This window comes from Heterocephalus glaber, unplaced genomic scaffold, assembly GCF_053883595.1.
Source record: "Heterocephalus glaber isolate CG9 unplaced genomic scaffold, H.glaber_assembly_v1.0 deba00001600, whole genome shotgun sequence".
NCBI classification, from domain to species: Eukaryota; Metazoa; Chordata; class Mammalia; order Rodentia; family Bathyergidae; genus Heterocephalus; species Heterocephalus glaber.
Window position 1 is genome coordinate 42,754,186 of NW_028258372.1, and position 26,366 is coordinate 42,780,551.

The 26,366-nt window shown below is 42.0% G+C and overlaps 1 protein-coding gene across 4 annotated transcripts; it reads left to right on the forward strand.

Annotated features, from left to right (window-relative positions):
- Positions 1 to 3,237: 3,237 nt before the first annotated feature.
- Cd55 (CD55 molecule (Cromer blood group)) lies at positions 3,238 to 25,487 on the forward strand. 4 transcript variants are annotated; one of them, XM_087194188.1, is made up of 12 exons: positions 3,275 to 3,427; positions 3,949 to 4,134; positions 6,021 to 6,212; positions 6,966 to 7,065; positions 8,239 to 8,324; positions 11,392 to 11,580; positions 16,176 to 16,283; positions 17,031 to 17,108; positions 17,651 to 17,671; positions 21,225 to 21,297; positions 23,426 to 23,528; positions 24,317 to 25,487. In XM_087194188.1, exons 1-12 carry the CDS (start codon positions 3,328 to 3,330, stop codon positions 24,329 to 24,331), a joined length of 1,251 nt encoding a protein of 416 aa, XP_087050314.1. In that variant the 5' UTR covers positions 3,275 to 3,327; the 3' UTR covers positions 24,332 to 25,487. The 4 variants fall into 4 exon arrangements, 3 of the variants coding, with proteins under 3 accessions (XP_087050315.1, XP_087050314.1, XP_087050313.1); XR_015444429.1 differs by lacking the exon at positions 21,225 to 21,297 and having other exon boundaries at positions 24,317 to 24,487; XM_087194189.1 differs by lacking the exons at positions 21,225 to 21,297; positions 23,426 to 23,528 and having other exon boundaries at positions 3,238 to 3,427.
- Positions 25,488 to 26,366: the final 879 nt, after the last annotated feature.

The window sequence follows — 26,366 nt, forward strand, 5'->3', positions numbered from 1 at the left end:
ATAAGCAATCTCTGCTGTAGTACAGTGATATCTTGATTACAGAGTTCTTGGTAAATAACATTCCTTTAACAAGAAATAGGGGTCTGTGTGTGTGTTTTCATTTTTTTTTTTGAAAGTGCACTTATTCTGCACGGAACTGCTTGTATTTGCAGCTACATGACACAAACACCTCAATATAAAGTTCTGTGTTCCTTGTCCACTTTAAGACAAGGAAGAATAATGCCAGGCTGAGTTATGAATGCAAATATGAAACAGAAGGTTGCTTAGAGCTGAGGAGCTGGCAGACACCGCGGGTTGGTCACAGGGAGGGAGGTGTGGGTGTGACAGCAGAGCAGAGAGATTTCCCAGAAGAGAGGGACACCTGGGGGCCCCAGCTCAGGCCCGCCCAGATCGTGTGGCTTGGGGCTGGGTAACTGCCCTCAGTACCAGCAGCCTCACCAACAATGAGAAGGAAAGGTATTTGGCTCAGAGCTTCGCATTCTTAGCTCCCAGGAAGTTGCATTAACCTCTCTCCTTTTACTGCCTTCTTCTCCTTGACCCTTCATACCCTCAGAGGTGGGATTCCCCAGGGCTCCCCCTTGGTATTTGTGTTTCTGTGCCCTCTCTCCTCTCCTTCACCACTCGCATGTCTGCCAGATCTCGCTCCACCTTCCTGCTGTACTTCTCCACGCAGACGTGCTGCCCAGACCTTCCACACTCAGCCCACGCGAACCCAAAGAGTTATTTCTCCCCTAAGTTACCTTCCAACTTGGACAGTTCTTTTGAAGAGAAAGCTCACCTCACAGACTTCAGACTCTGGAGTCATCTCAAGCTTGTCTTGGCTTCCTCTCCTATTAGTCACCAAAGGCACCAAATTCTGCTTCTTATCTAAGGTGGCTCTTTGGAAACTTCTTGGTTCAAAGGAGGAATGAAAATCCAAAGGTCTGTGACGACTGTGCCGGAGATTCCTTTGTGCTTAGCAATAACGCGACTGTTCCCTCAATATCGATTTGTTTAGTGGTGCTGGGGCTCAAACCCAGGGCCTTGCACGTGAGCCAAACCCTTTACCAATCAGGCACCCCCCCCCCAAAGCCTTACTGTTTTAGGAATTAAAATTAGAGAATGGCACACATCTTCAATAGGCTAAGCCTGGGCAATTTTGCAACTTAGCGAGACCCATTTAAAAAAAGAAAGGTTATGGCCAGGCATGGTGGTGAATGCCTGTAATTCCAGCACTCAGGAGGCTGACGCAGGATGATTCTGAGTTCAAGGACATCATGGGCTACATAGAGAGTTCAAGGCCAGCCTGGACTATCTATCGAGATTCTCTCAAAAAACCATAAAGGGAAGAAAGAAAGGTCTAGGGCAGTTTAGTGCAAAGGCCCTGGTTTCAATCCCCAGTATATATACATCCCCACTGAAATTAAAGCTATTTCTGTTCCCTAACCTTAGTCACCCTGATATTGTATAGTCAGCTGGGCCTCATCTTGTCTTCCAGTGTCGGCTTCCTTATCTCCCTGTGCTCTTTGCCTTATCTCCTCAAACATTTATCGCTATGGCCCAACCAGCAGGCAGAGCTCCTCTCCAAGCCCCAGCCCTCCCCCTCCGCTAGGGCATTTTCCTAGCGATTATTACATAAAACCTCCCTACTGAATTATGGACTCTTGAGCACAAATATTGACCCCTTCCGTGTGCTCCCCTTGATTAGTCTTGATTTAGTTATTGGGAAGAGGTTGAGAGACGATTTTGCTCCGCCAACATCATGTTTTCTATTTTTACCTTGGGGCCTATGTTTATCACTTTGGAACCGGAGAGCTCCATAGATATTTTAGCCCTAAACTTTTTCATCAATATAAGATGGGGACACTAGGCTGGGTTTCAGGATCTCAAGTATGAAGACTGGGAACTTCCGCTCAAAGTAGAAGCGCCTGGGTTTCCAAATCACCACCCCAAACACCTCAGTCTCCTCCACACAGGAGAAATCTGTTGACTGACGCCAACACAGCAAAATGTAGCATGACAGGGGAGAAGTCTGGGCTTCCGAGTCAAACTAGGTTTGGGTGGTGGCCTGCGCATTTGTTAACTGCACCGATTTTGGTTAAATAAAAGAAAGCCTCTTGGGCTGATTCCTCATCTGCAAAATGTGGGGAGGCATCTCCACTTCAGGGAGACATGGCACGTGCACGAAGGGACTGGAACACAATGAGTGGGGGCCGCTGGCTAAAATAGCATGTTATAAATTTGCAGATTTGCCGGGCGTGGTGGTGCATGCTTGTGATCCCAGCACTGGGAAGGCTGTGGCAGGAGGATCGCTGTGAGTTCGAGGCCAGCCTAGGCTACATCGTGAGTTCAGGGCCAGCCTGAACTACAAAGGGAGACCCTGCCTCAAAAAAACCCCCACAAATTTGCAGATTTGATTTTTTTAAATAATATTTCGGTTTTTGCATAGATCTCCTTTCTAAACTGAGTAAATGCATCATGCATTTCTTTTTTCTTTTCCCTTTACAGCACTGTACTTATTTGGGCAGTTATAAAGCATCTATATATATTTTAATCAAAAACGAAGTATTTTGGAAGGTGAATTCTTAGAGCTTCCGTGTGGCTAAGCTGGGTAACAGAGATAAGCTTCGGACTCTGCTGAGCTCACTGTTTTATCTGGATGAAAAGCCGCGGCCTGCACTTGTCCACTCCAGAGCTGGGCTGAGTCCTCCAGCAGCCCCGGCCGGCCTAGACCTCTCCCGTTTTCCTGCCGCCGCGCCTTTCTTTCCCCTCGGTTCCGAGTCGGGGCGGGCGCGGGGCCTGTGCAGGGGTCCCGGAAGGGAAGAAGGCAGTGCGGGTTCACGTAACGGTCCCGAGAGGGCTAAAGGAAGGGCCGGCGCCGCCGCCGAAGCTCACAGACCGGAAGAAGGGCGCTTAACGTCCCAAGCGCTCCGGTCGGCTTTGGGGCCCCTCGCTGCTGGGGGACCCGGCCCCACACCCCGCCGGCGGCTCTCCGGGACGCTGTTCTGGGGTCGCCTCCCCCCGGCAGCTCCTAGGGAGGCTCGGCGCCTTCCCAGTCCCGCGTGGGCTCCGGGCCGGGCACCAGGGCGCAGGGCTTCCCCTCCGAGGCCCGCAGGTCAGGGTCTACCGCACCGCCCGGCCCAGGAAAGGGAGCCGGGGCGGTGGCCGAGTGCGTCTCCCCGCCCCGTGACGCAGGCCCCGCCCCGCCCTGCCCTGCCCTGTGACGCAAGCCCCGCCCCCGCCCCGCCCCGCCCCCGCCGCCTTAAATTGCTTGAGCCGCCGGCCCGCGCAGACCCGGCTCCGCCTTGGAGTCGCGCCCGTCCTCGTCCCCGTTCTCGTCCCCGCGCCATGAGCCCCGCGCGGCCCCGCGGCCCCGCGGCCGCGCGCCTGCTCCTGCTCCTCGGGGCGCTGCCGCTGCTGCTCCTGCCGCGCGCCCCCGGGGTGCGAGGTGAGAGGGGCGGCGCCGGGGGCGGGAGCAGCCGGGCTGGGGACGCGGAGGGGCAGCGGGCGCCGCGGTCCGACCTCCCCCGGGGCGCCGCGGACCCCGGCCGGGTCCTGGGGCTGCGCGGGGTGGGGCGGGGACCCGGGCCGAGAGCCGCTCCGGGAGGGCCGGAGGGAACCCCACGGCGCTGCGTTTTGGGGGGCGAAGAGCGCGCGGGCACTCACGCACACACCCGTGCACAGCTGTACACGCGCGCGCACCCGTGCACACGCACACCCCCGTGCCTGCTCAGCCGGCCGCCCGGCCGCGCCCCCCTCATCCCACCTTGTGCCCAGCAGCGGAGCCAGCTGAACGCCGGGTGCCATCTGCACCGCGCTCGGGAGCTGCTCGCTCGCAGTCCACTGACTGGAGTGTTGCCTCAGTGGAGGACACGGTTTTGGACGCCAGTTCAGCGCTGAGCAGAGGGAGAGGCTCCGGGAGCGGCTTCCCATGAAGTCTTGGGGACACGTCTGCCCTTTCCTCCCTAGGTGACTGCGGCCCTCTCCCGGTGGTCCCTCTCGCCAAGCCGGTTTCCGGAGGAAGCACCAGTTTTCCTAAGGACACCAAGGTGGAGTACAGATGTGACCCAGGCTTTGTCAAAGTCCCAAACTTGCCAAACGCCGTGGTCTGCCTTTCCAACAACAAGTGGACAGACATAAAGCAATTCTGTAATCGTAAGTGCTTCCTTTCCTTTTAGAAAAGTTGTGGGACCGGGAAGTGTCGTGGTAAGGTTATTTTTAGACCTCTGGAGTGACCGGTAATTGATAGTTTTCTCGCATCATTAAAGCCCCAGGGTGTACCCTGCTGGCAGCGCACTCGCCAGCTAATTGAAGGTGCGCTTCCCAGGGCAGGTCCTGCTTCTTCATTAGCAGTTTTTCTTCCTAGCTGTACCTGCCGAGCAGACTAGCAGAGAAAATACTGATACTGCCTAGGGAGTGGGTTGTGTAGGAATATATTTGCCATTAACCTGAGGCACATGCCTAGGTGATGTTGTCTTACATTTCATTCCGTAAAGTAGAACTCAGCGAACATAACGCTTTGATGGCGTTTTGAAAAGTTCTCTATACTTTCTAACAAATGTATTGCTTAGTCCCATATTTGAGATACGGTCGTGCATTGCATCATGCTGGGGGTAAGTTCTGAGGAGTGCGGTTTTAGGCATCTGGTACTTACCTGAACCCTGTGCGAGCTGACCGTGGGCCAGCCTCCTACGAAGCTGCGCTGTGGGCTGGGGCCCCCGCTGCTCTCCGCTGCCAACCTGCACAGCAGCCGCGGTACTGAACACTCAGCGGTCGGCACACAGTGGCACTTGTGTATGTAAGGGTCAAAAATGTGCGGTAAAAATGGGGTGTGAAAAACAAAAAATAACATACTCGTACGGGGCTCTTCCCTTGAACGGAAGCTGCGGGACCGGAAGTTGCTCTCCTGTCCGTGAGTGAGCAGGAGGGGCGTGCGAAGGCCCACAGCTCACGGGGCACTATTCTGGACTTTTTGAACACTGCACACTGAGGCTGCACTAAATTTATTAAAATTTCTTTCTCCAATAATAAGTTAACTCTGGCCTACTGTAACTTTGTAAGGTTTAATTCACTATGCTGTTTTATTCTTTTAGGCTTTGGAGGGTTGTTTTTGAAACCAGACCTCACTAGGTTGCCCAGGTTGGCCTTGGAGTCCTGAATCCAGGCAATCCTCCTACCTCAGCTCCTAGGTAGCTGGGACTGCAGGCCACCAGGCCCAATTTAATTTCTTTCTTTTTTTACTTTCCTACTCCAGCGTAATAATAACACTTAGCTTAAACACATTGAATACCTGTACAAAAATATTCTTTTTCTTTACATTCCAACACTGTGGTTTTTTCTACTGAAAAGAATTTTAATTTCTCTTACTTTTTAAACTTTTTGTTGAAAACTGAGACAAATAATCACATTAGCCTAGCGTCTAGGCCCGTCTGGAGTTGAGCTCTTCAGTGTTACTGTTTTCCACTCTGATCTTGTCCTGTGAGCCAGGCCCAAGCGAGGAGCTTCTGTCTTCCATGATTACAGTGCCTTCTCTGGAGAGCCTCCTGGAGTGGTGGCACTGTTGGCCTACTTTTTAATAAGTGAAAGAAGTATGCTCTAAGATAACAAGAAGTATAGAATAGAGAATGAATGAACCAGTAACATAGTTGCATATTATCGCTATCAAGTATTATGAACCATACCCAATTGTATATGCTGTATTTTCTTACACTGGCCACGCGGGATATTCATTTCCACCAGCCGCCCCTACACATGTGAGTAATCGTCACACTGTGGTGTCACCATGGCTTCTAGTGTCACCAGGCAGTGGGAGTCCCTCAGCTCTGTCACAGCCTCTGGGACCACCATGGAATATGTGTCCATCACTGACAGAAACGTCCTTATGTGCCACATGGCTGTGTATAAGGAAAGAGAAAAATGAGGCAATGCCTGCTCTGAACAAATGGAATCGGCGGAAACTACCCTAAGTATGGAATATTTGAAACCTGTGTGAAATGGCTCTAACTTTTCACTTTCGTTTTTGCTGCTGTTGATATTTTTAGGTAGCTGTGATGTTCCGCCCAGGTTGATTTATGCAGCCCTCAAGGAGATTTACATCAAGATGAATTATTTACCACCTGGTTCCGTTGTCGAGTATGAGTGCCGGCCGGGTTTTAGAAGACTATACCCTCTAGTGGGAAAGTCAACTTGTCTTGAAAACCTAACCTGGACCGCACCTGATGAATTTTGTGAAAGTGAGTACAGTTTTTAAAAGTGTCTGGTATTTGAGGGAAAAATGATCTATTCCTTTGTTCATGGTGGAACTCTACATGTACCTATTATTATTTATGTATGATTTTTTTTCTGTTGCTGGGGGATCAAACTCAGGCCTTTGTGTGTGGTAGGCAGGTGCTACTGAACTACATCATCAGCCCCTAGGTGATTCTTAAAAGAATGATGAGTCATTTTAGTTTAAATTAGACGCACTAAGTATTTATGCGATAAGAATACTTACTGACAAATTTCACATTTATTAGTTTGAGATTACCTAAAATGGCTATTTTAAGTATGGGCTTTTTTGAAATATCGCAAAATGAAGACAGAGCTAAAGAGGTCTAAAGATTAGAAATGTCAGTGGTTCAGATAATGAATTTGCATTGATTGGCATGGTAATTTTTGGAAAAAACGTTTCCCAGGCTTATTAAGGTGTAATTAAGTAAAACTGTATTGGGCCAGAGGTGATAGTTCGGTGGCAGACTGCTTGCCTCATGCACACAAAGGTCTGAGTTCAGTTCCCAACACCGCGTGTGTGCGTGCACACACACACACACACACACACACACACACATTAAAATGTGCATATAGTCAAGGTATACAACGTGATGCCTTAATATACATTTACGTGAAGTGATTCACACAGTCAATCTAATGAACATATCCACCACTTCAAGTTAACCTTTTCTTGTACATGCCTGATTTAATGAAAAATACTTTGCATTCTCTTTTAGAAAAATCATGTCCTACTCCCAGAGAAATAGAAAATGGTCACATCAATGTGGCAACTGACATACTAATGGGTTCTCAAATCTTCTTCTCATGTGACGTAGGGTAAGTTTTATACAAATGCAGAATCAAATTAGGATTTGAGATAGAAACTACTGAAGGGCAATGTTCACAGGCTTTCAGCAACTGAACAACCCCATTCCTCAAAGATCCTTTGTCAACCTCTTTAGTAAAGCTAAAGTTAGTAAAATGGGTCAAGAAAGGAAGCTTTGATACCACCAAATTCTCTAAAATCATAGATTTCAGTACATCTGTGATTCAACATAAAACTTTAAATGTGATTAGTAAACCAGAAAATCTGATTTGCTGATGATACTTGCAAAAATAACAGTCCTTCAAGTGTTAAACATAAAACCAGTCTTTGCTACATAAGTAATGAATTTGCATTTGAGTTTTTCTACGTGTAAGCAAACTGTTATGAGATATTGTGGCCTAAGTACATTTCTTCTTAGTATGAAAATAGCATTCTAACCTAAGGTCTTGTACAGGTCTCCAGTAGGAAAAGAAACTCCCCCATTCCATAGATCAGTGTCTCAAATACATTGGGATTTTTTTTTTTTTTTTGATGGTACTGGGATTGAACTAAACGTCTTTGAACTGAGCTATTTCCTCACCCCTTTTTAAATTTTTCAGTACTTTTTTGAGACAGTTTTCATTCAGTGCTGAGGCTGGGCTCAAACTTGCAGTCATGCTGCCTTAGCCTCCACGAGGCCTGGGATTACAGGCAGGTGCTACTACTCGTGCTTTACAGTTGGAAGCTTAACGTTCACTTTTCTCTCTTAATATTTTCAAACCCAAGTATATTTTCTCTCTGTCCCTCCCTCAGATGGTAGTTGGGTGATTACTGTAAAATCCAGGAAGTACTTTGGACACTTTAAATGCATTCTGTTACTCTCTGTTGATCTTTTAGAACTAATATAAAATAGTGGATGATCTTTATCATTTAAAAATGTTTTCTGCACTTTTATATTTTCTAACATACACACTGTGCAAATAAAAAGCTGTTCTATATATCTTACACGTTTTTACCTTTTGGATTTTTCCTTTATAAACTTAACTTTTTTCCCATTCCTTTAAATCTCATATGGACTTTTAACAACTATTTTTGTCCTCATTTACTGGTGTGATAAATATTTTAAGATGATAATCTGAAGAATTTGAGAAGAGGCAACTATGTATGTATGTAACGGAAATGTTTTTCTCTCCCTACTGCTCTAGGTATAGATTACAAGGTGTAGCTTCTACTTTCTGCATGGCTGTAGAAAATGGTGTTGATTGGAGTGACGCATTTCCAGTGTGCACAAGTAAGTCTTTTAAAAATCTGAACTCTCGGGTTATGGGGCCGAATGATCAGTGATAAATTACCTTCTTCTCATTAAGGACTATTCAGGGCATCTGTGCAGTACCCGCACCTTTCAGTGTGTGCCTTTGATCATTCAGTCGTCCTTTTTAAGTGATGTTTCTTAATTTATTAGCCGTGGCATTAAACCGTCAAGCTTCTCAGAGTATCAGTACCCTTACTATAGAAGGAGAATTAAAATCAAGCTTAGGTTTGCACGGTGTTTTCATTTAAATCTAACCACTCCTCCAAATGGGTGGGGGAAGTTAGGACATTTTCCCTTCACAATTTTGTGGAAGAAAACATTATGTATCAGTTTCTGTGTGACTTAACTCCATACCCTAAAACAAGTGGCATTAGAAGACATTTAACCCAGGCCTCTTAACTGAAACCAATCATTTTTCCAAGACCCAGTGTTGCTTACATGTCTCTTTTCAGGGTCATAATTATCTAGAACTGTTTTACACTGTGATATATTTTATCTTAGAGAAGTAAGGATATAAGGTAAAGAAGAAATACAGTTTCTGAGAAACTTCTCAAAGGGAAGAGAGGTCACAGAAATAATATCATAAGTGGGGACATGTCAAATATATGTCTGCTGGAGCCGCGCCTCCCACAGATTGAGAGAAGAAAATAATACGCAACATTTTTATGTATTTATTTTTCTGTGCTGGGGATTGAACCCATGTGCATGCCTAAGCAAGTGCTCTAGCAATGAGTCATACCCTGGCCCACAGCCTTTTAAAATGTAGCCTTTATCCCTCCTGTCTTTCTCTCCACACCTAGCTTGTACTTCTGCAAACGACTTCTGAAAACCCCATTGTCAAAACTATTACTAAGCTCATTTTTTGTGTTATTAGAAGCAGGAAACAAGTAGATTTAGTGTAACTTATCAAGCATTTGGTGAGTGACACGGCATGGCAGGCAGGTGTGCAGTCAGCTGATAACAAAGACAAGAGAAAGCCTTAACCATCAAGGTTATTTCCTTGCTGATTTTTTTCTTTTTCAAAACCAATTTCGGTTGACTGCTGGTACCTGCTAGCCCGCAGTCAGTTCCTTCTGTACAGTGACTCTCTGCTCAGACCCCTCTTTATTTTAGCTCCCCACATTTACCTCTTCTGTCTACTTTTCAGACCTGCCCCTGTCTGTGTTCTTTCTAACATGGTTTGTTATCCCTCAGCTGGACTATTGCAGACAAGGCCACCCCTACCAGTTTTAGGGCCCAAGCTAGACTATAAATGGGAGTCCCTGACTTAAGATCCGTCCTCCCCCTTCCCACACTGCAGTCTTTCTGCCACACATAGGTGGACAGCCTGACCACAGTGACCCTTACCCAGACCGTAGGTGTGTAGACCAGCAGTAGAAACCACTCATGATAGAGACCAGGGAAGGGACTCCTGGGAGGGAGGTCGGCACAGGCATTCTGGGGGCCGCTCCTAGAGAATGTTCTAGGATGGAGGAAGGGGTTTGGGCAGGCTGTGGTAGAACATGTCCCCTGGGCCTGCAGACACCCCAGCTGTGGGAGAGACGCCCGCAGTGGGACCAGGCACAGCCTGTGAAGTGTGGGGTGTGGTGGGCCGAGTCCCAGGGTGCTGCTGATGGCGGTGGCCTCCACCTCCATTCTCCCTGTCCACTGCCGTTCTGTGCATAGGATCGGAAACACCGGTGTGTGCTGTCTCTCCTTCTTCAAGCACTTAGTATATCTCATCTCTTAAAACATCCAGACTCCCGAGTCTGGCGTTCAGAGCTAGTCATTGTCTGCTTGCTTTGCCAAGCTCACATTTGGCCCTCGGATTGTATGTGGTACCCACACCCGCTGCTTATGCTCTGCCACGTACTTCACTCTTCTCTGTGCTTCCACAGTGTTCCTTATGTCGCCACTGCCACCTGGAATATCCCTCAGCCCCCTTTTTGCTGGGCTGTATTCTCCTCATTTAGGGTTGCTTCTCCTAGTCCTTCCGGAAGATTTTGCAGGCTGGCAGACACTCCCCCTCTCTCTTTCCATGCCGCCTGTGGTAACCACCCTGTTCTGTATTGAAGTATCCCCTTGAATCTCTTTCCCCTCTAGTTTTTAAACAAAAGAACTCTACCTTGTTCAGTTATGCACTTCTGTTTACATACAAAATAATGTCTATATATTAGGTGCTCAGAAAATGTTTGGACTGAACTAACAGGTGGTATATATAATGTCTGTACACACTAACTTGCTGTCCGTCAGGATGTCTTGAGCTGGCTTTAACAGCCTAAAGTACTTCATAAGAGTATCAAAGTACCTTCAGTGTAATTTAACTTCATGGATATATGTGATTGTGTTGCCTTCCTGCCTAAAAAATCCATGGCTTCAAAGAGTTTAAAAACACTGAACTTTTTATTAGGAAAATTACCCAGAAAAGAACTCTTTTTTTTTTTTTTTAGAATAAAACTAGAGCCGCTCTACTTGTGTTTGTTTCATAAATCTAGCTGCACAGTAAAAGATTCATTTTGAATAAAAGCCTCTATAAATTATGTGTTTAAAAATATTCCACCCTAGAAGGGAAAATGTCCTGACGTTTAAGATCTTTTGCTCTGTCCAAAAATGATGCATACTTATTTTCCAGGCGTGCCCCGTGAATTCCCAACTCCTTTCACTTGGCATTATTTCCGCCCTGGAATGAGAGGGGTGCTCTGTTCTCTCTCAGAAGAAGAGTACAGCTGAGGTTCAAGTCCAGGCACTTACTATTTTCTAGCAACAGTAGGGTGTGTAACATGCACAAACCTCATTGTAATTTTTGCTTTATGTACATGTTCTAAATCTTATGTCTGTGAATTGACCTTTAAGTTAGCATTCATGTCAAACAGCATTTGCATTCAAAGCTGCAAATATGCCACCCTTACTTAACAGGCATTTGTAAGCATCCCTTGTTGATAATGCTACATTGAGAAAAATGGTAGATTTTGATTTTTTAAAAATCTTTAACTGGTTTTAATCCTATTTATTTGTAAACATACCTTACCAGTTTATTTATTTCAAGGATGTTGTAATTCTCTTTAAGAAATTTTGTGTCCGGAACCACCACATATCAAAAATGGACAGATTATAAACGAACGTGACACTTATGAATACAGACAGGTTGTAACATATGAATGTGATAGAGGCTTCGCCATGGTTGGAGAAAAGCAGATTTTTTGTACTGTAACAGATGACACAGGAGAATGGAGTGGCCCACCACCTGAATGCAAAGGTAATCAACTGGTGTGGTTATGTTTTTCTTTTCTTCTTACCTTTAGGTCTATATATGGACTTTAGCAATGCTATGAATTCTCTGAGAAGAGAATGTAAAGTATGGTATATGTATATATTTGCATTTTTCTGCAGGGCACAGTTTTTCACCAAATTCTGAGGCCTCTATCCATACGTGCAAAAACAATATAAAATATAGATAAAAGTTTAGAGCCATTTAAGACTTGTTAAACTGTACAAACATGTTAGAGAGGAGAAAAGGAAGAAGTAAGAGGAATAGTGACAGGAAGAGGACAGGAAAGGAGGAGAGAGGGAGAGGGGGAGAAAGAGATATTCAAAAAGGTAATGATTGAGAATTTTCTAAAACTGATGAAATACACTAGACAGTAGAACCAAGAAGTTCTCTGGACTCTAAGCAGGACTGAGAACAAAACCACTTCAAGATGCCTCAAAGCAAAAAAGAGTTGGGAAACTCAAAGCAGTGATAAAAATACAAAAACAAAAACAGCCTTCATAGGAGCAACAAAACTAATCACTTGACTTTTCAACAGAAAATGTTAGTCCTAAGGCAATAGGAAGAAACCTTTAAAATAATTAAGAAAATTACTGCTTGCCTAAAATTCTGTACCCAATGAGCTGTCCTTCAAAAAGGAATGTTAAATAGAGATGTCACAAAAACTGTGGGAACTTGTCACCGACAGACATCACCCTTACAAAAAAAGAAAGGAAAATTTTCAAGTAGAATGAAAATACTATAATCCTGTTTTCATAAATGAAAATGCAAGAAGAAACAACAAATATGCAAGGACTAATGAATACTGACTTTACAAAACAGGAGAATGCAGTGTCTTCTGGGCCTTGAATTATATACAACATAAAAACGTATAATAACAATAAACCAAATGGCAGGAGGAGGTAAATTCAATCTATAAATTACAATGTGTTAGCATTACTGAAAAAGTGGGAAAAGTGATAATTTGCATAATTGACTTACAGTACAGTGATAGTGAACCTTTTAGACACCGAGTGCCCAGGCTGCAACCCAAAGCCCACTTGTTTATTGAAAGCACTGCAGTTAACCCTGAGTGCTTGGTGCTGGTTGATGCCCGGTGACTTGGCTTGCCTGCTGGCAGAGGGTCTCTGTGTTCCTGCTGCGGTGCATGTGCCACAGCTTTGCCACCCCTGGTCTGATCTCTCAGATTGCCTCAGAAGAGCAGTAAGAGAATGTATAAACCAAAAGGTAACCAAAGAACGATAACCTTTAATCCTGACGAGAACCAAAGAGGTGGAGAAACAGAAAGAAACTTTACAGGTAGGATTGAAAACTAATAATAAAATGGTTGGTATACATGAATGGAGGACAGTAATTAAATGAAGTGTAATTTAACTAAGGTTTTCAGACCAGAGACATTTAAAAAGAAACCCGAATTATTGTTGACAGTAGACACAGTTGAATAAACTATGCAAACACTACTGAAAAAAGTGTGCAGCTCTATTAATGTCAGTGTTTATTAAGATAGTTCATAACAAAGGAATCAAATCAGGAAATCTGAAATTCACAATCTGATATCTGTATGCACTTGAAAAAATAGCTTCAGTTGATATATAGAGAGAATGGACAGAAGGGAAAAAGGGCAAACTCACACAGTTGGAGAATCAATATAATTTTTCAATAAAAGAAAAAGTGAAAAGTCATTAAAACCATAGATCTGATCAAAATGTAAGCTGAAATTTACATAGAACAGTATTAAACCCCGTAAATGACCACATTTTTTCCAAGAATACATGGAACATTTATCAAAATTAACCATATGCTGAGCCCTAAATCACAGTGCCTTTCAGAAGATTGACATTAATCAGAGCATGCTGTCTGACCACAGGGGAGTTAAACTCATGGTCAGTAACAAAATACACTGGAAAACCAATTCCCAGGAAATTTAAACTCTGGTAGTAGGAAGTTCTGGATCAAAAGTAAGAACTAAATTGGTAGAATAAAGAGGAAGTTTTATGTAAGAGGGCCTTGCCATGGAAATTCCTTATAAAAACTCCTCCCACCCAGTGATAGACCTATCGCTGTGTTACCTGGTAAGTGTCCTACCTGACTTAGCCCTTACCGTGCCCTGTGACACAGGTCATGGAGGCAGAGAGACATGGCACATGCCGTCTGCACGCCTGGAACGTAGTCTGTGTGTGCTGGGGCTGGCAGTAGCAGTCCTGGCTGATGTCACCCGTGGCTTCAGGGACAGGCACTGTGTGACATAATGTACTGAGTATTTCCCTCAATTTTTACATAGTGTCATGCAGTTTGTACAGAATCTCCTATTGTTTTACATTTTTACTTATTTTTAACTGACACAGTAATGGCACAAATATATGACATAAGATGAGATGCTTTGATTCATGGATGTGTGATGCAGTGATCTAACCACAAGTAATTTACATCAACCTCTGTTTTTATTGTTGGGTTTTTTTCCATTAATTTTATTGGTACATTTTAGGTATACAGTATGCTGACTTTTGTCATGGGGAATTTGTACCTATTTACATACTCTATCTTGGTTATTTTTTTCCCCATTCCCCTGCCCTTCCTTCAACCCCTCCACCCCTTTCTGTTTACAAAGACTTTGTTTCTATTTTTTCCTTTTCTCATATTTATTCCTTTCTCTTCTTGCCTTTCCCCTACCCCTCCCACTTCCCCTTCCCCTTTGGACCTTTTCCTGTTTCACATTATCTGTTACATATTTTGATCCTTATTTACACTTTCAGTTTCTCACACTAGAGAAACTATTTGGTACTTACACATGTGTGTCCTATTTATTTCACTCAAGAGTATGGCCTCAGTATGCATCCATTTAGCTATAAATGTCTCTAATTTCTCATTCTTTATGGCTGAGTAGTACTCCATTTTATGAAAAAAACCCAAAACAACCATTTTCTTTATCCAGTCTCCAGTTGATGGGCAATTGGGCTGTTTCCAAGTTTTAGCTATTACAAACTGTGTCACTACAAACATGGATGCACATATATCACTATGGTACGATTCTTTTAATTCTTTTTGGAAGATACCTTGCTGGAGTCAAATGGGTCAAATGGGACCTCTAATCCTAGTTTTTTGAGGAATCTCCACACTGATTTCCACAGTGGTTGCACCAGTCTACACTCCCAAGGGAGGATTCCTTTTTCCCCAGAGCCCCACCAGCATTTGTTCTTGGCTGATGTCTTGATAGCAGCCATTCTTTTGAAAGGGAAGTAATACTCCCAAATTCATTCCTGGAAGCAAGCATCACCTTGATCCCAAAAGCAGAGAAAGACCCAACCGAAAAAGAGAACTATAGGCCAATCTCACTAATGAACATAGATGCAAAAATCCTCAATAAGATACTGCCAAATAGAATGCAGAAGATCATCAAGAAGATCATACACCCTGACCAAGTGGGATTCATCCCAGGGATGCAGGGATGGTTGAACGTATGCAAATCAATAAATGTACTGTATTAATAGAGCCAAGGACAAAAAACATATGATCATCTCAATAGATGAAGAAAAAGTGTTCGACAAAAGTCCAACACGCATTCATGATAAAAGCCCTACAGAACATTGGAATTGATGGTCTCTATCTCAACCTGATAAAAGCCATCTATAAAAAACCAACAGCCAGTATCATACTAAATGGTCAAAAACTGAAATCCTTCACACTAAAATCAGGAACAAGACAAGGATGTCCACTATCACCACTCCTGTTCAGTATAGTTCTGGAAACATTAGCCACGGCAATTAGACAGAGAAAGAAATAAAAGGAATAAAGATGGGAAACAAAGAAGTTAAATTGTCGTTATTTGCAGATGACATATTTTTATTGTTGTTTTACAAATGAGAAAAGCAAAGCCTAGCGGGATTAAAGAATTTGCCAGAGGTCCCTAGCCCAAGGGAAAGCCAGGCATGGCACTGCCGCATACTGGGCTCCTGGGAGCTTGGTGAGCAGCCCGGAGACAGCAGGCTCTGAAGACTGTGGTGCTAGAATTACAGTTCTCAGAATAGGGTTTTAGGAATCTCACTCAGAAATCGAAAGAGGAACTAAATGAGTCCGTATAAAGTAGGTAACAAGAACAGGAAGACGGGGAGTTATTTTCCCTCAGACTGGCATTCCTTTAAAGGGGAATAGTTTCCCTCACTAACATGTCTGAAAAGCCCTGGGAAAAGAGCTCCTGTGCTGTGACTGCTTCAGTCCAGTGATCGCGCCCTGTTGTTCTTCGGTCTTGGCCAGGTGAAGGAAGACACTTCTGGAGAGAAAGTAAACAAAGACGTGTCACAGAGTACGAGCACTACTGACTCCCACTTGGCTTTCCTTTTTTCACAAGGAAAAGAGATTAAGAATCTCAGTTTTATGTTGGGATAAATCCATGGGGGTGATTAATATCAAAGCAAAAATGAGGCAGCATTTCAACTTTGTGGGAAATACTAAGACTTGGTTTCCTAAAAATCTTGTCTAAGTCTTTATGGGGAGACAGGACAGCCAAGGTGCAAGCAATGGCTAAGGAAACAACTTTGTTCAACAACATTTAGCTCATTTTTTCTCTAACATTTTTTTATCCACAGGAAAATCTCCACCTCCCTTGATCCCACCAACAGTTCAGAAGCCCACCACAACTGTACCAGATGTAGAAACCCCTCCACCACCTCAGAAAGCCAGCACGGTACTTCCAGGTATGGAAGACCCAGTAACTCCTCAGAAAACTACCACAGTAAATGTTCCAGCAACAAGAGTGCAACCAACACCTCAGAAAACCTCCACAGTAAATGTTCCAGCAACAGGAATCCAACCAACACCTCAGAAACACACTACAGTAAATAGTCCAGCTACAAGAGTCCGACCAACACTTCAGAAACCCACCACAGTAAATGCTCCAACTACAAGAATCCGACCAACACCTCAGAAACACACTACAGTAAATGCTCCAACTACAGGAATCCAACCAACACCTCAGAAACCCACCACAGTAAATGCTCCAACTACAGGAATCCAACCAACACCTCAGAAACACACTACAGTAAATATTGCAGCTGCAGAAGTTCAACCAACTCCTCAGAAACCCACCACAGTCAGTGTTCCAGATGCAAAAGTCTCACTCATTCCTCAGAAAACCATCACAATAAACATTTCAGATACAAAAGCCCCACTAACTGCTCAGAAACCTCCCAGGGCAAATAGTTCAGCCACAAAGACCCCAGCAGCAGCTCAGACATCCCCCCTGCCACATGTTCTGTCTACAGTGACCACACTGGCAGCCCAGAATTCCGCCACGGCTAACACTTCTGCCACACAGACCGCACCAACAACCCCAATACTCACCACAGCAAAAGCTTCCTTTACACAGACTCTTCCAGCAAGACAAAAGTCCACTACTAAGCATGTCTCAGGTACACAAAGACTCACCTCTGCTCGTATTACAGCAACGTCCCGTCCGCCTGTTTCCAGGATAAGTACACGTCCTCCTACAACAGCATCTGAAGAGAAAGGGTTGTCTTCAGGTCAGTTGACACTGTCCAGATTTCCTGTGTGTGGATGTAATGTGCCATGATCGCCAATAGCCTTGACCCTTGACACTGCAAGAGTGAATGGTCTCCTTTTTCACAGCAGTGCTTGAATCCTAGTTCATAGTCTTTGGGAAATGTAAATAATAAGGTGATACAGTGATTTTGAGTTTGGTTATAATCTACTGAAGGGGACTTGGGTTTCAGATAATTTCTTGACAGTAGGATTGGATCAGCAACTATTTACTACTTAAGTTGTTCAAACTTCTTGCCATCAAGTTACAGATCAAAGCTAGATGATGTTTTTGTTTTCATCATTTATGTGTATGTTGTTGACTCTTTCAAACAGATGCAGGCACTGTGTGTTAAGTAATGTGTAATTGTGGAAATTCCTTAATTTCCTTTAGTTAAGGAAATTTGAGTTACTTTTGAGCTTTCAAGCAGTTTGTTGATATATATGTGTATGTATATATATATAGTGACTAGAAAATCATTGAAAAATTTTTATGTTTTTTAACTTTGTTTTATTTTTTTTTTAGGTACAAAAAGTCTCATATATGGTAAGTTTGGCTCGCAGACAGTTAAAAGAAATTGCCATCATTGTGGGATATATAGTCTGTATGTCTGGAAGAGAATACTGTCTAACTGTCTCAGGAGAACTATCAGAATGCGCTGTTTATGGGTACCTAAGAGAAAACAGGTGAACGCATTTTATCAGCGTGCTTTGTGGCCACCACTGGGTACTCGGTATGTTCCTTCAGCAGCCCAGCCGTGTTCTTGTTCCAAGGTAATTTTAGGACAGCTTCAGATCACTTGGCCCATCAGTCGAGTGTTGTTGAATGCCCGTTGTCTCAGGACATCCTTCTAGGGACTGAAGAACCAAGAAGATGAAACAGTGTTTCAAAATCTTCAGGGTTGTTGTTTTTTTATATAAGCATAAACAACTTTGTGACCATTTCTAGGTCTCTGTCCTATCCCACATGAGAGAGAGGGCCACCTTCGACTACCTGCTCCCCTTTTCGGTTTCTCTGGTAGTTATTTGAAGCAAAGTTTCTTAAAAATTAATATTCCGCTCCTGAGGCCCAAAGCAGCTACCTGTGTTGCAATTCCTTCTAGTAATTAATTGGGTTTTTATTTTGTCCATAAATGTTATTTTATGTTATACATTGACAAGACTAATAAAGAAGATGGTAAGAGAAATGTTTGTTAAGGAGAAATACAGCCAAGTTGGCACACTGATAAATCCAATAGAAAATACAATTTTATAATAAAGTGCTTATTTTTAAATCATGTATTTATCAGTGAAGTCCCCCATTTTATGCATGCATGAACCAGCCAGAGGACATTCAATTTGAGAACAGACATTTTGTTATTATTGTTACTACTGCTTTTGTTATTTATAAATGGTTATTTTTATTTTAAATGCTAAGAGATTTTTAAAGCTAAAAACTTTGGAAGATTCCAACAATTGGAATTCATTCTGTTCATTCTATATTTTAAGTAGAAATAAATGTATTCTTAAATGAAAAAAATCCCATGATCTAATGCTTTGATGTTCACAACAATGACAGGTTTAATAGATGAGCTTTTTCTCAGCTGCCCAGTACCATTCGAGGAAGGTCTGGAATGCTTGTTCTTTCTGAAACTTCGGAAGTATATACCAGCGGACCAGTTCATTGTCTCGCTGCAAAGACAGTAAATTGCATTGCCAGGAGTGGCTGTGTTGCTTATCCTGCAGTGCAAGTGAATGCCGCAGATGATGCGAGACTGTGGCGAGTTCTGGATGTTTTCCCATTGAATTTCACTGAGAGAGGGAGAGACAGCGTCACAGAATTTCCCATATGCCTTGCAGATGACACTGGTATTTCGCACTTCAAAGGGCTCTCTTCACCAACTCCACTCTGTACCGTGTTTCTCCATTTCTTTATTCTTGGTTTCTCTCTGCTAAGGACCTGTCTGGACATTTTTTTCCTAATCATCTCCCCATAAAATTTTGGGGTTTTTTTTTTTTTTTTTTTTTTTTTTTGGTACCGGGGATCGAACTCGGGACCTTGCGCTTGCGAGGCAGGCAGCCGAACCACTGAGCTAAATCCCCGGCCCCTCCCCATAAAGTTTTAATTCCAACTATATACTATAAATCGATTTCTCTCTCTCTGTCTCTCCGTATAGATACATAGCATATAAAAAGGAAGGTTTTTTTCACCTTCTTGGAACATCACCCCCTTGAGAATACATGTTCTATATAGTTGTAGTTTGGGGGTTTTTTGTTTTTAAAGATTATATCACATATAACAAGAAGTGGAAAATAGGTGTTTTGCAGTCAGTCAGACCTTGGTTTGAAGGCTTTTATTTAGCAAATATTCGACCTGAGTGATCAAGGCTATTTCTTCTATATCCTTTATCATATATGTACTTACCCTTTATATATCTCCTTGGATGTGGTGTATATTACAGAGAGCCTAAGTACACCTGTACTTGCAAGAGCCTTGTATCTGAAGTATTTCTCTGAAGTGAATAGGGGGCTAGTGCAAGGGCAGCACTGTCTTATCCCGTGTCCCACCCGTGTCATGTCTGTAGCTCGCTGCAACGCAGCCACATTATCCACCTGTGAGTCAGGGCTAAGAAGTCATATAATCACTCAAGTTTTCTCAGACGGGCTTAGTCTTTTGAATTCCCTTTCCTTCAAAAACCTGAAAAGAGGGGGACAGAGTCCAGAGATCGTGACGGAACCCTCGAAGCGTGCTGTGGCTATGGCTGTGGCTGTGGGAAAGTAAGATTGGCTCTGCGTTATAAATCTGAAAATTTAAGGTCTGCTAGAGCACACTCATCTCCTGTCCACAGGTCTCTGTCTGACCTGCCCTCATCTGTCCACAGGCCCTTTGTCCTGTGACCGTAAATAGTATGATTCTGAGCAAGGACCAAACTGTCCTCAAGAACAAACCTCTCAGGTTTTCCCTAACTCGGAATCTAGGAATAGACTTATTTTTGTCATCAAGTTTTCTGTTTTCATTTAAATTCCAAATGAGAAATTAAAATGGTGAATTTAGTAGGAACTGAAAAAAAGGAAAACTCAAAGTGGGAGTTGCAATTTACTTTATAGATAGTCTTTCTGAGCTAAAGCTACAGCCCTAGGAGATCAGTTAAGGACACTGACTAGGGAGAATACTGTAAAGTATGCCTGCTGTGGAAATAGCTAGTTTTTTTAAAAAAGTTCACATCCATATAGTAGTGCAGGTGTGCAGCATTTGTATTTTGCTGATTTGGAACCAAATACACTCACTCGTCCCATTAGCTTCAGTTGCATTTTTAGTGTCCTCGGTAATTTTCTTGATGCGTAGACCGAAGGGTAGAGTCCAGGGACATTGGAGGGTGAGGCAAGAGAGAAACAGAGTCAGGATGCTGAGAGGAAAGTACGAATGAGTGGTTTGGGAAGAAAGGTTGTAAAAAGCAAGCTTATAAAAGTGGTTTGCTGTTGGCCAGTTTATCTATTTGCTGCTGTTAAGCTCAGAATAGCACTTTTTGCTCCCAGAAGTAGGTAGAGCGTCCCTAAATGAAGTTGCATCCACAGTGGGCTCAGAGCTGAAGAGCATGCTGCATAGGCAAAGTGAATATAATTTCCCTCCAGTCTTAGGGGCAGCATCTTTCCTGGGAGAACCAAGGCTGTCTCCGCTCTGAACTGAGCATTTGCCCCCCTTGGCCACATGTGTTAACCTTCACCTTCCTGAGATTATTCCCCTCAGAATAAGCATGAGCTCAGATATACCTTCCAGCCCTACTGTTACATAATTCAGCCATCCTATTTAACATTTAAAATTGGGCATGACTGTGGGCATGAATATTTTAGAGTCCACTCAAGCCTGTCAAAAATATATATGCAAGCCCAGTGATGCTTTCAACATTTTATTTTTTTCTTTCAAAGAAAACAGGACTAATAATACACAGGTGTTATTGTCAAACTTGTGATATGAGGAAGCCGTAAACAGAATGCGTTCCTGTCTCCTGATTTTTCTTTACATGCTTTATAATTACCACGTATGTCATTGTGAAACTACAATATAAATGTAATTGCTCATGTTTCTATTAACCGTGCTGCCAAATTTTGTCCCCCTCAAGGATTTGTTGCTGGTACTGTAATAATTGGTAGTCTATTTGTAGCCAAGGTTTTCTGGGACCGTGGAAAATCAGGGTGAGCAGAAATTCTGATGATTTTGAAAACTTTATTGTTAGCCTTTTCCTCAGTGAAACTTGATACTCTATCAGTGGGTAAGTCTCCAGCTTAGCTGCATCTTTGCACTTGCCGACTCTTCTGTCTGGAATCAAAATTACTGCTTTGGAAGAACGGACTCTGGCAGTGGCAGTGCTGTTTCTTCTCCTCCTCCCCTCCCCCTTTCCCTCCCTCTTCCTCTTCTTCCATCACTACTACTACTTCCTCCTCCTCCTTTTCTTCTTCTCACCTCACTTCTTCCTCTTCTGTTTCTTCCTCCTCCTTTTTCTTCTCAGTATAATCAAAGATAATAACCACCTTTCCAAAAGAAAGTGATTTAAAAGTCCACTTTCTTAATTCTCTTTTCTCTACTTATGATAATGCCTGTGCATTATACAGAAACAAAGAAATCTAGGAAAAGACAAACCTCTAACCTATTGTTACACTGCCTATGGTTAAGCATTTTTCTGCATTGTATTTATTAATAGATAGCAGTCTAGGCAGAAACAGTCTGGGGAGTAAGAGGGTAGCTCCAGAGTCTGTGGCTTGGTTTGATTCCTGCTCTGCTGTTTGCGAGCAGCTTAGCCACTCTGAGCCTCAGTGTTTTCATTTGTAAAATGGAACAAATATGTCAACCTCACGAGGTTACAGGAAGCATGAAATAAGTTGTCACACGTTAAGAGGTTAAAGTGTTGCTTAGCACGCAGGACATACTCAGATGTTAAGACAGCAACAAGAAATAAAAGCTCATCTGGAATATCGGTCTCCATGGAGTCCACATATTAAATATAAATACGGTTGGCTCTGTATGCTGCCAACAAACTGGATGATTTAAATGGGGCTGGTTTTGTAGATTTGGCTGTTCAGAAATCTAGTTGTAGAATGCACATGAGCCTGAGCTATCCCTTTGCTGCTCTAATGCCTGTTCATTTTTTTCATTAATTAATAACTTCATTTTAATATTACTACTAAATTGCCTATTTTTGTTGGCTTGTGCAGGTTATCTCCTTTTTACCCTCTAATAACACTTTCCATTCTCCTTAAATTAATAGTAATATTTAAGCCTATTATAAGTGTATAGAGATTTTTTTTTTTGTACCAGGGATTGAACTCAGGACTTGACGCTTGCGAGGCAGGTGCGGTGCCACTGAGCTAAATCCCCAGCTTGTACAGAGATTCTTTAAATTCCTAAATGATTCAATCTTGATTTAAACAAATTGGACCTTTATGTCCTGGGGTGGGCGTTGGGGAGAGTTAATAATTTTTCTGGGTATTTGTTTAATAACAATAAAATGTTCTAGATGCAACAGCAAATGCACTGAAATGCAACTCTTCTAGACTTTTCAAGGAATGTAGTTTGAGCCTAGCAAAAGCTAACTGAATTCTTAGTCTTAGGAAGTGAGTAAAGTTGGAATAGATGCCTCAGCAAAACTACTCTGGAAAAAGAATTTAACCACCCATCTTTTGTAGTTTCTTGTCCCAGATCTCTATTTTTAGTGTTACATGTTTATTGTATTTTAAGTTACTAATTTATAGAGCATTATCAATTTACCAGTTTATCTCCGTGGGTCAGGAGGAAGCAGCACATGATGAATTTGCCAGTATCTGTTGGCTTTCGTCACTTTCTGCATATCCTTTGGTGAAGTATTTTGCCATGATATTTTTAATAGGATGAAAAGTGCTGGGACAAAGAAGGTATATTTTGTTTTGAATTATATTTTAAGATTATGCAATAAACCTAACTGCTTAGTTTCTGAAGCAGAGGGAAATTCCTACCAAACCCTCAGATAGAATTTGCTTTTTTCTTGTGCACTTAAAGAATAATCCAGTTGCCTTATTTTGGAAGTCTAAGATGTCAGGGATAAGAGCTGACCTTATACCTATACTGGTTGCATACTTACTTAATTAAAATTTGAACTTAAGAGAGGATAACGTTAATGAATATGAAAATGATAATGTAGCCTCATCCTTTTGTGTTATTTAGAAGTATTGAGTTTGTATGACAAATTTTAGTGTGGGGATGGGAGTGTAAGCAAATGCTTCAGTTTCTTATTTGATTGAAATTTAGATTCTATATAATTCAATTAGTTTTTTCCTCTTTACTGTCCAGCCATTATATGACACAAGAGAACAACAAAGCACCCATTGTTAATACCTCAAATGAGGCTGATGCTACCTCAGAAATAAGACCTCTTTCCGATAAATTACAAAAGGTATATGGTTTAAGAAAAACCTCTGTATCTTTCAAAATAGCTATCAAGACAGCTGGGTTAGGGTTTCTGCAGACTCTGAGTGGGTAATAGTGGGTAGTAATCACTGGCAGATCTGTGTCTCTGTTGACTAACATTGAATCTTGCCACCTCGGTGCATCTTCATCTTGACTTAGCAAGAGCACGCCCATCATCTCCTGTTGTCTGCACTCCATTCGTCATGGCATGAATCCGTGTAACAGCACAAACCTTGGGGGCTGTGAGTGTGACTTTGCAGAATGAGATGATTGGCCTCTCTTGTGTCTGTTTCTCCTTCTGCTGGCTGGGCTTTAGACCGTCCAGTGTTTAAGAAAGAGTATAATACGTGTTAAGATCTTTGCATTCACAAGTCATGCTTTTAGATCCTAAAAGATACCTTTTTATGTCTTTACGTGAAAATAACAATGTAAACATATCTGTGAAACTTTCTAAGTGTCTTAATCTCTTGGTAAATCTTTCATCTATTCCATACATAATATTCAGAGGATTTTCATTGATTTTTAACTTGACTCTATCCTACATGAGTCTAACTTGGCTACCATTCATCTAAAATGATGAATGATGTAATTGTTGCTACAGTTACTGAGCTATCCCCACAGAAGACTGCCCATAGTTTTTAACTTTCTAACTTTGTATTTGCTTTGCAGCCCCGACTAATGAACTTTTTAGTAATTTATAACATAGCAATTAAAATTTTAATGTTTGTCATCAGTAAATAAAATCATTTTGATTCTTTTTTTTTTAACTTGCAGGACACTCATGTATAAAATTGACGATTTTGCTTGTGATGCTAGTAACCGCTGGCTACCTGACATAGCCAAAGAAGAGTTAAGAAGAGATCGTCCCCAAATACTCGGAATATTTCTAGCTTGTTACAAGTTCCTGGAGAAACACAGATACAATAAACCCAGTAGTGCCCTCTGCTTTGCATGTTGCCCTTTATCTTTTTTAGGGTATGTTAGGAATGTCAACAAAACAAGGGGGCAGGAGTCCATCTGGAAGGAAATTCTCAACGCACCTAAAGCCTCTTGAAAGTAGAAGGCCTTGCAGAATTGAGAAGATCACTTTCCTAAAAGTATAGGAAAGTAGAGACATTTGTTTATGCTTACAGTGGGAGCCTGAATTTCTATCACTAGATGTGTAAGCTTATTTTTACTTGTAAAAGGAAATAAAAAGTTTAAAACGTTAATTGGATAGCAGAAACAAAATATCTCATATTTTCTAAGCAAAATTGCCAAAAAGAGATGAACCAGATTCTAAAATAATGCTTAAACTATAAAGCACTTTTACATATTTCATTAAAATGAATCTTTGGTTTTGGCAAAATGTTTTAAAGGAAAAACATACTAATGATCCAGGAATGTATGTTTCTTGACTTAGTTGGTGGCAAGGGAGGAACAGGAAGTAAAGGAGTTGCTTCTCCCTTTGTTGCAGAATACAGATAACAAAACAGGACTTAGTCTAATACTTACAAGATTGATAAGCTGAAATTTTGTACTTAGGACAGGCTGTTTTGTTTTGTGTTACTTTGTTTCCTCAGGAAAAGAGCCTTATGAAAGATATCTTTGATTTAATGTCTTTAAAAAAGTACCCAGGAGCCAGATGTAGTGGCACATGCCTGCAATCCCACCACTTGGGAGGCTGAGGCAGGAAGATGGCCATGAGTTTGAGACCTGCCAGCCTGAACTACCAGTGAGAGCCCCCCAAAGTATCCAGAGATAGATAGTAAAATATTGACATAAGGAAAGATTCTGTATTTCTGAAGTGAGATGTTCATAGCCAAATTGTAAATCTTATTCTTTGTAACATTAATTTATTTATATTTATTTATGTTGGTGAATATTTTGGTTCATTTCAAGAAGATATGTAAATGAAAATTTATTTTCCCTAAGTGGAAATAAATAATCACAGTTTTTGGCCTCATGTAGTATTTGAAATTTATTTTCTTTAATGTGAATATCTTATTTCTAAATAAGAGTCCCTGTACCTCAGATATCATTTAGATTGCTGTCCCTTGGTTACCCTCATGTGACTCATTTTCAGGTACTTTAAAATTGTACTACATTGTACCTTCTCAAGAATGTGATACCCTCTCCTAATAGTCTTGATATTATTTGTTACTGATTTCTAGGTTTTTAATACATTCTTATTTGCTATTTTGAATGGTAGACTAGAACTAAAATATATGCATAACTAGATTAACAATGGTTATTGCTTTGTCTATTTTGTTATTCTTGGTAGTAAAGTACTTTAAGTTCCATTCACTTCATGGCATTTCACTGTAAAACTGTCAATATATATTTCTAACAATAAGGGCATCTTTTCTTCCTAACCGCAATCATTACAGCTAACAAGATTAACAATAATTTTCTAGTTGTTTCTAATGTTAGGAAATTATTGGGTTTTTTTCCCTTAAATTCTTTTATTGGTACATTTTAGGTATGCAGTACATTTACATTTCTCATTGGGAACTTGTACCTGTACATGATGCATCTTGGTTCTTATTTTTTCCCCATTCCCTGCCCTCCCTTCACCCCCTCCACCCTTCCCTATTTACAAAGACTTTGTTTCCATTTTTTCCATTTCTTATCATTTTTCCTTTCCCTTTTTTCTTCTCCCCTACCCCTCCCACTTCCCCTACCCCTTTGGACCTTTTCTTCCTATTTCACATTATCAATTATTCATTTTAATCATTGGAACATTTTAGGTATACAATATAATGACATTCATCATTGGAAATTTGCACCTTTACATAATCTCTCGGTTCTTATTTTTCCCCCTTCCCCTGCCCTCCCTTCAACC

Excerpts from the sequence above, each read along its gene's own strand:
- Cd55 (XM_087194187.1), top strand. The coding sequence starts at position 3,328 with ATGAGCCCCGCGCGGCCCCGCGGCCCCGCGGCCGCGCGCCTGCTCCTG. Across the intron at positions 6,213-6,965 it reads ACCTGATGAATTTTGTGAAA|AAAAATCATGTCCTACTCCC; the intron begins GTGAGTACAGTT and ends ATTCTCTTTTAG. Across the intron at positions 8,325-11,391 it reads CGCATTTCCAGTGTGCACAA|AAATTTTGTGTCCGGAACCA; the intron begins GTAAGTCTTTTA and ends ATTCTCTTTAAG.